The sequence below is a fragment of the Bidens hawaiensis genome, unplaced genomic scaffold (genome assembly GCF_021521415.1).
Source record: "Bidens hawaiensis isolate Kalapana, Puna unplaced genomic scaffold, B.hawaiensis_p1.1 tig00020106_1, whole genome shotgun sequence".
Classification (NCBI taxonomy): domain Eukaryota; kingdom Viridiplantae; phylum Streptophyta; class Magnoliopsida; order Asterales; family Asteraceae; genus Bidens; species Bidens hawaiensis.
The window spans coordinates 359,566-372,987 of NW_027493056.1; the positions used below are offsets into that span (position 1 = coordinate 359,566).

At 35.0% G+C, this 13,422-nt stretch overlaps 1 protein-coding gene across 1 annotated transcript; it reads left to right on the forward strand.

Annotated features, from left to right (window-relative positions):
- The first annotated feature begins 1,826 nt into the window (after nucleotides 1-1,826).
- LOC143559898 (clustered mitochondria protein-like) lies at nucleotides 1,827-12,323 on the forward strand. Its single transcript, XM_077048332.1, has 29 exons — nucleotides 1,827-2,007; nucleotides 2,310-2,596; nucleotides 3,002-3,063; nucleotides 3,150-3,339; nucleotides 3,425-3,565; nucleotides 3,653-3,812; nucleotides 4,300-4,493; nucleotides 4,586-4,687; nucleotides 4,762-4,897; nucleotides 5,696-5,824; nucleotides 5,920-6,244; nucleotides 6,350-6,454; nucleotides 7,519-7,637; nucleotides 7,717-7,825; nucleotides 7,904-8,044; nucleotides 8,136-8,264; nucleotides 8,414-8,584; nucleotides 8,675-8,761; nucleotides 8,857-8,991; nucleotides 9,109-9,252; nucleotides 9,335-9,403; nucleotides 9,491-9,649; nucleotides 9,776-9,832; nucleotides 9,918-9,958; nucleotides 10,366-10,485; nucleotides 10,566-10,875; nucleotides 10,963-11,070; nucleotides 11,493-11,564; nucleotides 11,644-12,323. Exons 2-29 carry the CDS (start codon nucleotides 2,326-2,328, stop codon nucleotides 12,034-12,036), a joined length of 4,179 nt encoding a protein of 1,392 aa, XP_076904447.1. The 5' UTR covers nucleotides 1,827-2,007; nucleotides 2,310-2,325; the 3' UTR covers nucleotides 12,037-12,323.
- Nucleotides 12,324-13,422: the final 1,099 nt, after the last annotated feature.

Consider the following 13,422-nt stretch of genomic DNA (forward strand, 5'->3'; position numbering starts at 1 on the left):
TGAAATCGATACACATTCGCCATGCCCCGTTGCTTTTGGGGACGATAACTGGGTTGGCGACCCAAGTCTGGTAACGAATTGGACGAATGATTCCTGCCTGCAAGAGGTCCTGGACTTGTTCATTCATTGCTTTTGTTTGTTCCGGACCCATCTTACGTTGTTTTTGAACAATTGGCGCAAACAACGGGTTTACCCTTAGTTTATGTTCCGCAATGTTCCGCGGGATGACACCAATGAAGAAACACGGATCCAATAAAGAAACAAGTTTTGGGGACGATAACTGGGTTGGCGACCCAAGTTTTAATTTTAGTTTTTAAATGTAATCAAGTGTTAGGGGCAGTTTGTCTACTCGGCGTGTAATGCATATTGTAGTAAAGTCTTAAATCCCACAATTTTTTTTGTTACTCACGTGATTTGAACTCTCATCACATGGAAATACAAAGCCTTATCAAACACCTTGATACAACTAGTTGAACCCGTGAAAGTCCTTTGGTATTATTATTATTATTATTATTATTATTATTATTATATACCTAACTATTAAACTATGCAATTAATTGATTTCTTGTTTGTTTCACATACGATGACAATGAATGTATATATGATTATAGTATGAATTTTTACGTAAAAAACATTGAATTTCATAAAATTTATATATTCGTGATATTCATCAAGCAACAAATGCTATTGGTTGAAGGGATAACTTGTTTAAACAACATCATATCACACTGTACTTTAGAGGACATACATGCTACATTTATTATATTTCTATACAAAACAAATTCATTATAATAAGTTATAATTTTCTGCAAAACGTTAAAGCCATCTTTTACAACAACATTGGAAGATATACAATACATCAAAAAAGGAAAATTATTTAATCAAATAACAAAGTAACCGAAAAGCAAAAAAGAAACATCTTTAAAGTTACAACTAGGATATGAGTATAGAGTGATCAATCAAATCTAACCTTTTACACTTCATGGTCAACAAAATGAAGTTGTTAAACAACTCATGTATAATGAGCGTTTGGTTCACGGAATGTTTACTAGTAAATTTAAGCATTCATTCACGTAACATCTTAAATAATTAAATAAAAACCAAGACAATTTACATAAAACGACTTTCTTTAACAATATTGAATTAGGGGTGTCGGTTTATGGCATGACCCAAAATACGACACACACGTGTCACATATTTAACCATGTTTTTAAATTGTCATATCTAATTGTTTAATAATTCAGTTTATATACCAGGCAGACTAATTTAACGTGTCTAATTCAACAACCCAATCTGTCGAATTGATTAATTTAACATTTCAACTGCTAACCGGCTTACGACATGTTCAACCCATTTGACAACCCACTAAAACACTGATTAACACATTTACAACTTGATTACCACCGTCAACCCATTTGTATAAAATGCTTTAAGAAAACGTGCTATGATTATATTTTAACACAAACAAAAATGCAGATCGCCTTTAGGTTAAACAAACTGTAATCCACAACGATTTACAACATTAACTATTAATATTAACGGATTAAAATATCATAAAAACAATTACCCGATTTTATGTATGTGCGTGTTATGATTATACTGTTAACACGAATAAAAACATGGACCGTCTTCAAAGTAAACTAACCAATGAACCAAATCAAAACCCACCGATTTAACACGATTTACACCCTTTTAACGGATTTAAAATACCTTAAAAACAAAAATAGTAGTGCACTAGTTTTGAAAAAAACAAATAAAATAAAATTTGTAGCTAGAGAGAGCATGTGGGCAATGACCTAAAAGTTAAGAAATCAATACATATATGACCCCTTGAAATATGCAAATAAAACCCACACATTTTAGAAGCCAATAACCCCTTTGTTCATCGCTTACCCACACACACAAACACACACTCATTCCTTCTCGGCCGCCACAGCCTCCACCCCTTAAACCCTTACTCTCATCCTCTGTTTCCTCTGTTTTCAATCACCGATTATTAACCCACAGGTGGGTTTTTATTCAAATCTTTTATCTAGTCTTTATTTCTTCAGGTTTTAGGTATGATTTAAGTAGGGTTTATGTGTTTATTACCCAAATCCCATCTGGGTTTGATTCATAATTCAATTATTTTGTATAAAGTTTTGATTTTTATTGTTTCTATAGCAAGTTCTGTACATATCTTGAATTTTGATATACGGGTATAAAGTTTTGATTTTTATTGTGTGTTTGGGTGTGTTTCTTGGTTAAAGTTTATAAATCTTGAATTTTGATATATGGGTATTGTTTGTTTGTGGTGTTTTGGGGTTTAGGTGATTGGGAGTAGATATGGCTGGGAAATCGAGCAAGGGGCGGAATAAGAAAGCGGCGAACACTGTTGCTAATGCGGCTGCTGTGGCTCCGGTTGCACCGGTGGTGGTTCCGGCAGCTAATGGTCATCCTGAGGATAACGTGAATCCGGTTGAAGAACAGAAGGTGGATGCTAGTGCTAATGCTAATGCTGATGCTAATGGGGTTCTGCCTTCGGTTGAGGTTGAAGCTAATAAGGCGGAAGTTAAGGAGCCGGAAAGTGAAAGCTCAGAGAATCAGGCTAAGCAAGGTAAAGATTGTTTAGCGGTTATGGTTTTAGTTGTGCATGATATGGTAGTTATTGGTTTGAATCTTTGATGTTAGAAGTAATTTAATTGTGTGTGTAATTTTGTACATAATGATATTATGACATATTTTGTTACCACAATTGAATGAACGGAACGTTAAATGCGTGTATGTAAAGGTGTTCGAAAGCGCGTGCATCGTATATTCGTATATGTTCACGCGCTTTAAAAAGGTGCACATACAAATACGACCGTTAGTAGTGGTAGTAGTAATAATAATAAACGAACACGCGCTGCTTAGTTGGCATAAAGCCAATTAATTTAATTAAATCTTGAAACTTTTTTGTAATATTTAAACACATCTCGTTTTTTATATTTCTTAAATTGGAATTTGTGTTTTATTTGCGCAGGTGACATTAATCTTTTCCCGGTTCCCGTCAAGACACAGTTTGGTGAAAAGCTAGTGTTACAAGTATGCTATTTTTAACCTTGACTTATTCTATATCCATTTATTTTGGTATATATGCTTTATATGATTAAAATTTATCAAATTTGCAGTTAAGTCCCAATGACTCAGTTATGGATGTGCGACAATTCCTTCTCGATGCACCAGAAACATGCTTTTTCACTTGTTATGACTTGTTATTGCACACCAAAGACGGGTCAACTCATCATCTAGAAGATTATCATGAAATTTCTGAGGTTGCTGACATCACTGCTGGAGACTGTTCTTTAGAAATGATTTCTGGTATATTACACTTTGTTATGATTTTCAATAAGTTGATATGTTTCCTTTTATATACTTTCTGACTTAATAAATGAAAATGTTGCAGCACTTTATGACGATAGATCTATCCGGGCCCATGTGCATCGTACCCGAGAATTGCTTTCACTATCAACTTTGCACTCGTCATTGTCGACATCGCTTGCATTGCAACATGAAATGGGGCAGAACGCGACTGCAAATTCGGGAGGTATATTGCTTAAAAATGGTCTTTTTAGCATTATTATTCTATTATTTAAGTTTAGTGACTTATATGTTTTTTAATTTATTGAAACAGATAATTCCAAGAAAACTGAGGTTTTGGAGCTTGAGAATTTAGGGTTTATGGAGGACGTTTCGGGTTCACTTTCAAATTTGTTATCGTCTCCTTCTAAAGAAATTAAGTGTGTTGAAAGTATTGTGTTTTCATCATTTAACCCTCCTCCTAGCTACAGAAGGTTTGCTAACTCGTTCTTCATTTACGCTGTTTATGTTTGTTTTCTTAACGAACGGACACAAACACGAAAGTTTGGTTGTTTATGGTATTTTGGTGTATAAACAAACATGGACACATTCATTTTTTTTAACGTTTGAACATGAACTAGAAAAGTTGTTTATCTAGAATATAAAGAATGAACATAAACGAACATGTTTGTTTTCTTAACGGATATAAACAAAATTTGTTCATTTGTGTTCGTTTAGAATATAAACGAATGGACATAAACAAACACGCTCATTTACTCAATGAACCAACATGAACAATAAAATTAATTTATTTAAATGCTTGTGTTTGTTGGTTAATAATAAAAGCACGAATATGAACACGGAAGATTGTTTGTTTAAATGCTTTGTTGATTAACGTTTAACGAATGATCACGGACAAGCCCTGTTTGGTTTTCGTTTACAAGCCTCTCTATTTCTAAGCGTATATATTTTAATGTTCAGGCTCGTTGGGGACCTAATTTATCTGGATGTGGTGACACTCGAAGGAAGCAAACATTGTATAACTGGAACCACAACCACATTTTATGTTAACTCAAGTTCCGGAAATACCCTTGACCTGAAACCGACTAAGGCTGCTTCTGAAGCAACCACTCTTATCGGGCTCTTGCAAAAGATCAGCTCCAAATTCAAGAAAGGTTTCTACAATCTGTTATTCTCTATTCTTTTATATAAAAGTAACTAGTTATAATCTTTTTATTAACTTTTGCTGTGATATTATATACTTTAGCTTTTCGTGAAATGTTGGAACGCAAGGCGTCGGCTCATCCGTTTGAAAACATTCAGTCGTTGTTGCCCCCAAATTCATGGCTCGGATTGCACCCTGTTCCTGGTAATTTGTGTTCAAAAGTTTTTATTCTTTTAGCTTTTTTTTGCTATTGTTAATTTTTTTATTGTGTTATTTAGAACACAAGCGTGATGCAGCAAGAGCTGAAAATTCGCTTACTTTGTCTTTCGGGAGTGAATTAATCGGTATGCAAAGAGATTGGAACGAGGAGTTACAGTCGTGCAGAGAGTTTCCTCATGCAAGCCCTCAAGAAAGGTATACCCTTTTTCTTCCATGTGCTTCTTGTTGTTGGTCAACAAGTCAAAACAGGCAGGGTTGGGTTGTGTTGTGTTGATTCTAAACACATTTTTTTTTTAAAGTTTGGATCTTTATATTTGATTAGTGTCCACAAGATCACAAAAAGTTTCATAATTTTAACAAGTGCTTTGAAAACATTTGGTTCCATTTTTGATTCCAAACACTTTCTGTTTTCGAAGTTTTAATCTTTTTCTTCAACTTGCTTGTTTGGCAACAAGTCAAAATGGGTTGGTTTTTACCCTAAACACATTTTGTTATAAAAGTTTGAATCTTGTAAGTAGTTAGTGTGCTTAAGATAAAAACAAGTTCATAATTTCAATAAAATGGTTTTAAAATCGCTTTATACGGCTTTTGAAAACCTTTTTTTTGTTTTCCAAGTCTAAATCTTTATAAATTATAAACATATAGTGTGCCCAAGATCGCAAAAAGTTCAAAATTTCAATAAAATGCTTTTAATAACACTTTGCACGACTTTTGGAAACACCTTTTGTTCTTCAAGTCTGAATCTTTATAAGTTTATACTTTGCCCAAGATCACAAAAAGTTTTATGATTTCAGTAAAATGCTTTAAAAAAACACTTTGTACGACTTTCAATCCTAAGCACATTTTGTTTTCAAGGTTTGAATCTGTATAAATAATTAGTGCGGTGTGCCCAAGATAACAAAGATCTACATGGTTTCATCAAAATGCTAAAAAACACTTTGGGTGACTTTTAACCCATTCTCTTACAAGTTACTTTTGGAAAAATTATTTTAGGATCTTGAGAGATAGAGCTCTGTATAAGGTATCTTCTGATTTTGTTGATGCTGCAATAAGTGGTGCTATTGGAGTCATTAGCAGATGCATCCCGCCCATTAATCCAACTGATCCAGAATGCTTTCACATGTAAGCAGGATCTAAATTGCAATCATTAACATTTAACATTTATTTGATAACCATTAATATCATATTAAACGTATCACTTTCATATATTGTTGCAGGTATGTTCACAACAACATATTCTTCAGTTTTGCTGTCGATTCGGATCTCGAACAGTTATCCAGAAAACAGTCATCAGATTTTAACTCAACCTCGTCTGAGAAAACGTTGACCAAATCGTCTAAAGTCAACGGTGAGAATGGTGTTGTGGAATCGGCTTCTGATGCACCTGCGGAGGTACAGCTGGCAGAGAGTGAGCAAGCCACATATGCATCTTCCAACAATGATTTGAAAGGCACAAAAGCTTATCAAGAAGCCGATGTTCCCGGATTATATAATCTTGCTATGGCCATTGTCGACTATCGAGGTCATAGAGTGGTGGCACAGGTATGCGTTTATTTCCATTATTATTTTTTACTGAACTTACGTGAAATGTTTTTTGAGAGTTATGTTTTCTTGTTTTTGATTTTGTGTTCATGTTTTTTATCCCAGAGTGTTCTGCCAGGGATTTTACAAGGCGATAAATCAGACTCACTTCTTTACGGTTCTGTTGACAATGGCAAGAAGATTTCTTGGAATCAAGATTTTCATGCCAAGGTAAGTTATAGCTTCTATATAATTAAAATGCACGTGTGTGTGTACACGCCCATACACACAATCATATATCATGATCATATCAGAACTTCCAAATAATTTAAGAACTCTTAAAACATATTACTTTATTTATTTGTTATATTTGATATTAATTGAGGGCAGTTTTTACATTTATTATATGTAGTTTTATGATTACGTATTCTTAAGTTGGTTTTTACACATGTAAACTTGTGATTAAATATATCATAATGTAACATATAAAAATGACAAAAGTACTCTAAAAGTAATATTGAGTATATAAAATAAATAAATAACATGATTTGTTGTTAGGAGTTCTAACATTGTTTTGGAGTTATGATGAGATTTTTCTGTATTTGTTTCTGTCTTTTCATCATCTTTACTTTATAATATATGTGATTTGCTGAAAGTTTTATGTAATTACTATATCTATATGTATATATATATATATATATTTTGTTTCTAGTTAATACATTTAGTTGACTAAAAAGTTTCTTATATCTATCTGCATTGAATCATCATCATCATCATCATCATCATCATCATCATCATCATCATCATCATCATCATCATCGTACTCAGTATATCCCACCAATAGCAATGCCATGGTAGGGTCTGAGGAGGGTAAGATGTAGACAGCCTTACCTCTATCCCATAGGGATAGAGAGGCTGCTTCCGGTGAGACCCCCGGCTCGATAGTAGTTTTGCATCAAGCCTTGGACATAAGGCACATAGCACTCAATCATCGGGACACCGGCTGATCGGTGCATGTGCCCTTGTCTTTCGGCTATCAACGCCACCACATGATGCCTGATTAACCTTCCGCCACTTTTAACGTTATTTTCACGAGATTAGTAAAATAACGTCAAAATTAGTGCAATTTTACTTTTGCCCACCCGAGGGTTCACACATATATACATTATATGCGCGCACCGCAAGCAGGGCGTATCTATCTGCATTGAAGTGGTTTAAAATTTTAGTAATAATCATGTTGATGTTTTCTAATTTTATTTACTTATATTTTCTAACTAATTGAAATCTAACATTAGGTACTGGAAGCTTCAAAGCGTCTGCGTGTGAAAGAACACTCGGTTGTTGATGGATCAGGAAATGTTTTCCAAATAGCTGCACCTGTTGAATGCAAGGGCATTGTTGGAAGTGATGATAGGTAATTTCTGTTCACAATACTCGAATTACTATTTTACGATGTCCCATTAATTATATACTGACTGAATTTATTTGCACAGGCACTATCTTTTAGACCTGATGCGCGTCACTCCTCGTGATGCAAATTACGCAGGACCAAATTCCAAGTTTTGCATTTTGAGGCCTGAATTAATCACCGCCTATTGCCAGGTAATATTTTAATATATTTTATAAAAACACTATTGAATATTTATGGCACATGTGATTAATGTATGGCCATGTTAAAAGGCTGAAGCAGCAAAGAATGTAAAAGCTAAACCTGAGCCAGAGGATGCATCTAAATCTGTAGATTTTTCAAAAGACGATATTGTCGAACAAGTTGATCAAGCGGATACTACCAAAACACCTGAAACAACTGACCCTAAACCAGTAAAGCATACTTTAAGCCGTAGTATATTTTTTTTATCATGTATTTCAAGTAAATATATTTAATGTTGCTTTGCCTATATTTCCTTTGCAGGATGAGTCAGTAGAAAAGAAGGTCGTTGAAGACTCGGGTTCCAAGGACGCTGATGTGGCTGATAAGTCTGATGATATACGGTTTAACCCTAATGTGTTTACTGATTTCAAATTGGCTGGAAGTCCTGAGGTAATATTTTCTTTGCGGACTTGGCACAAAGTGTAATTAAACACATACAACCTTCTAAAGACCAAATATATGAATACTGCAGAAGTAATATGTAACACAAAAATTATATTTTTTAACTCAATCTGACTCGTTTATTGAAATATTAACAGCAGATTGCTGCTGATGAAGAAAGTGTACGGAAAGTGAGTTCATATCTGAAAGAAACCGTGCTTCCCAAATTCATTCAAGATCTTTGCACACTTGAGGTTTCGCCAATGGACGGTCAAACGTTGACCGAAGCGCTACATGCTCATGGAATTAACGTTCGTTATATTGGCAAAGTAAGATAATTTAGCAAACTTCAAAGTAAATGAAAATTATTATTTATTTTTGTTATTGAAAATATAATAATAATTTTGGAATATTTACAGATAGCTGATGGTACCAAGCACTTGCCCCATTTATGGGATATTTGCTCTAATGAGATAATCGTTAGATGTGCAAAACACATCCTCAAGGTCAGTAAGACAATCTTTTATATTTATTAAATCTATTTTGCCACTATTTGTTTGTCTTTAAACGGTGTATTAATATTTTTATCTTTGTTATACAGGATATGTTGAGAGATACAGCAGATCATGATATTGGACACGCAATTGCTCATTTCCTTAACTGTTTATTTGGAGATTGCCAAACGGCATCTGGGAAAGGCGTTAATAATAATGTGCAGTCAAAAAATCAGAAGAAGGTCAGTATTAACTCTCAAAATCAATAAAAAATACAAACTGAAATGAAAATTTTCAAGATTTACGACCTATGTTAGCTGAAGTTTTGGTACTAATTCATGTAACTTGTAACAAACCAGGATGTTTTGGCGGGAAAATCGGCAAAGGGGCACTCGAGGTTGAAGGTTGGTGGTGTAGCTACTAAAAAGCAAGCATCTTGCATGAATCTCAGTTCTGAAAGTTTGTGGGCTAACATTCTTGAATTTGCAAAGGCTAAGTACCAGGTAATATAATGTTATATATATTTTTTTAATTAGTCTTTTAATGCCATTTCAATGTTTTTTAATTCAAGTTTTTGATTTACAGTTTGAATTGCCAGAAGACGCGAGGTCACGTGTGAAAAAGATTTCGGTTATTCGTAACCTCTGCCTGAAGGTATTAGCCTTTGCAAATTTAAAGTATTTCAAATATGAATATTTCTTATTAATTTTTATACATGTTAAATTGTTTTTCTTTTTACAGGTTGGGGTAGCCGTAGCTGCCAAAAAATATGACCTTAGTGCAGGAACACCGTTCCAAACATCAGATATATTAAATCTTCAACCTGTTGTAAAACATTTGATACCCGTTTGCCAAGAAGCAAAGCATCTTGTGGAAACCGGGAAGGTCCAGCTGGCAGAGGTTTGCAAAGTTCATTCTCAGCTCATCATAATATAGATATTAATTATGAAAACATCTTCTTATGATGACTATTATATATAGCAGTTATTATTATTCCTTGTATAAACTGCTGTCACATACTTGCAGGGAATGCTTAACGAAGCCTACAATTTATTTACAGAAGCATTTACAATTCTTCAACAGGTACGTGTTTGTTTCGTCACGCATAATATTAATTTTTAAATCTTGTAAAATTATTTTCTTATCTTTATTCAATTATTATTTACAGGTTACTGGTCCAATGCACCGTGAGGTTGCTAACTGCTGCCGGTATGATTTTATACTTTTACTAGTAACAATCTTGATTGAATTTTGTGTAAAAGTGGCAAGTTCAATCCGTTCAGTAATGAACTGGTCGATTCTAGTAACGTGCCAAATGGGTAAAATAAAAAGTTTAACCCAACGATTGGAAGTCACTTTATGCATATAACTTTGTAAACTACTTTATTCAGAAGATAAGAATATTTTGTATAAGTTATAGCGTTGGTAATCAAATTCCACATTTTTAATATATATAAAGTTTAAAAAAAAAGAAAAATCAGAGTCCATAGGACCACCTCTAGTTTTCAGAGCATTTTTTGTTTTTTTTTTTCCAATCTTTTTGTTGAAAGATTTTTGTTTATAATGAGAATATCAATTATCTTATAACTAAAGATTTATTTTTTTCTTAAATATAGTTACCTTGCAATGGTTCTTTATCATGCTGGAGACATGGCTTCAGCCATTATGCAACAACACAAAGAACTTATCATAAACGAACGGTGCCTCGGTCTCGACCACCCCGACACGGCTCACAGGTACCATTAAAGACTCAATTTCATTTCTTTATCACATGTGTGTGTCATGTGACCATAAACTCACTTTAAATCTTTTACAGTTATGGAAACATGGCCCTGTTTTACCACGGGCTCAACCAATCAGAGCTTGCATTAAGACACATGTCTCGTGCTCTGCTATTATTGAGTTTATCATCAGGCCCCGATCATCCGGATGTGGCTGCAACTTATATTAACGTTGCCATGATGTATCAAGATATAGGGAAAATGAATACGGCTCTTCGGTACTTGCAAGAAGCGTTAAAGAAAAACGAGAGGCTTTTGGGTGAAGAACATATTCAGACTGCTGTATGCTATCATGCACTTGCTATTGCGTTTAACTGTGTCGGTGCTTATAAGCTCTCTCATCAGGCATGTGCTTCAAATTATTTTTTAGCGTTAACTTTTTTTTACATAACTGTTAATGTTATTTGTGATTAATGTTTTGTTGTTTAACAGCATGAAAAGAAGATGTATGATACACTTGTGAAGCAGCTTGGAGAGGATGACTCAAGGACTCGCGATTCTGAGAATTGGATGAAAACTTTTAAAGCTCGTGAAACGCAGGTAAAAATTTGTTTTTTTAATGCTTTTTTATTTATAGTTAGTTACACAAAGTCTCTGTGGCTTGTTTAAGTTATATCTTTGAGGTCATAACTTTAAAAAAATGCAACATGTTTGGGTTATAACATTAACTCTCGCTAAAGGGTCTGTGAATAACATTTTATAGTTAAAGACTCTAAAAATGTTACTTTTGTTAAACCATTGTAGTCCAGATGGTTTGCCAAAAGGGTAAAATGGTCATTATATTACACAAACTTGACAGAATTTAGTGTTTGAACCCAAACATGTTACAGATTGAATTATAACTTTTTAAAGCTAGACCTTGAATGTGGTACATTTGTCAAAACCACATGGACTATTTGTGTAATCAACGCTTTAGTTAATGATTATTTATATTAATTTGTTTCGTGATAATATGACAATAGTTGAATGCACAAAAGCAAAAAGGACAAGCTGTAAATGCGCTTTCCGCCCAACAAGCCATCGAACTTATAAAGGTATGCTAACAGATAAAAATATACATAAATATTGTAAAATATTATTTCATCACAACTAACGTCATCGTTTGTACAACAGGCTCACCCTGATTTGATACAAGCATTCCAGGCGGCATCTGGCGGAGCTTCCGGCAGCGGTGGCAACACTGCAGTAGGCGGTGAAAACTTTGCTCGAGGCGGCAGAGGTGTTGACGAGAGATCTGCTCGTGCGGTTGCAGAGGCGAGGAAGAAAGCTGCCGCCAGGGGATTATTAATCCGACCACACGGTGTTCCTGTCCAGGCTATGCCGCCACTCACCCAACTCCTCAACATAATAAACTCGGGCATGTTACCCGAGAACGCTGCCAGTCAAGACACCAACGGAGCGCAAAACCCCGAGGCAACTAAAGTTGACCAAGGTCAAGCACCGGTCGGGTTAGGGGCAGGGTTAGGTCCCTTGGACCCCAAGAAAGCGAACCCGAGCCAGAAGTGAGGTCGGTTTAAGATTTTCTAACGTTTAGTAAAACTAGCGCTGGCTCGGGCTTTTTGGTCCCGGGGGTATTGAGTTAATTGTGTTGGTGCATTCCAAAGGATTTGAGAGAATTTCATTCTTTTTTTTTTTTTGTTTTTTTTTTTAATAATTATTGGCCATAAAACTGTAGTATGGGGCAGGCATCATCTAGTGTTTACAGTTGTATTTTTGGTGCATGTAAAACTTCACAAAGCTTTTGAAGGATTTAAACAGTGTTTTTTATCTAGCATCAAATTTGAGTTTTTGTTGATCATAGATTTTAAACTCCTTTTTTGTTATTATTTTTCAAATTTTAAAGGGAGCTGCAAAGTTATAAAAGATTCAGCATACTAGAAAACAATCTAAATCATTGATATTATCAGGGTTAAGAATCAATACAAATGATTGTGCTAAACCATTAATATCTACACTAATTGCTTGCCACTTCAATACCGTTTTCTAGTAGAGTCATGGTGTGCACTACTAAGATGTTTCTCAATATCAAACTTGTATTGGGCGGCAGTACTGACTTCTTCAGTACCAATACTTTTAACGATACCAAAATAATTATGAGTATCAATTATGGTTCTTTGGGGCTACAGTTGTATGTTAGTTTCATGCGGTGGCGGGTCAATCATTTTTATTATATTAGTTTCATGCGGTGGCGGGTCAATCATTTTTATTATATGATATGTAGTGGTGGACCCATGTAGGGATGATCATTCAAACCGGTTCCTGGAACCGAATCGGAACCGAACCGGTTCCTACCCGTTTTTGGTAGGAACCGGACCCTATCTGATTCAATCCGATGATCCAGGACCGGTTCTTGAATTTTTGAGTTGGGCCGGGTAGGAACCGGAACCGAACCGGAACCGGTTCTGGAACCGAACCGGTTGGAACCGGTTAGGAACCGGTTCTAGCCGTTATAACCATTCTAGCCGTTGGAACCTGGTTTTATGGCCGTTTTTTGACCGTTGGGGTCAAAAATGGCCGTTTTTTGGCTCCCCCAATCACCCCACTACTAGTATAAATATGTATTTGGTGTCATGGGTTCATCACAACACTCAAAACGCAAACCCGAACGCAAAAAAATACAAAAAAACGCTATTACAACGTTTTGAGTTCTCTAATCTCTTGTTTTCTCTTCTTCTATATTCATATTTGTTGTTATGGCTGCCTCACAATCATCGGTTGGTCAAGGTTCCATCGCCGAACCAAGTTTCGTTCGTATTGTACCTCATAATCGTAATCAAGAGATTTGGTGCAATTGGGATTTGGTTGAATTGAGTGACCATTCAATGAAGGCTCGGTGCAAGTTTTGTGGGATTTATTTAAACCCAATTTCGAATTCAAATTTGAAGAAAACAC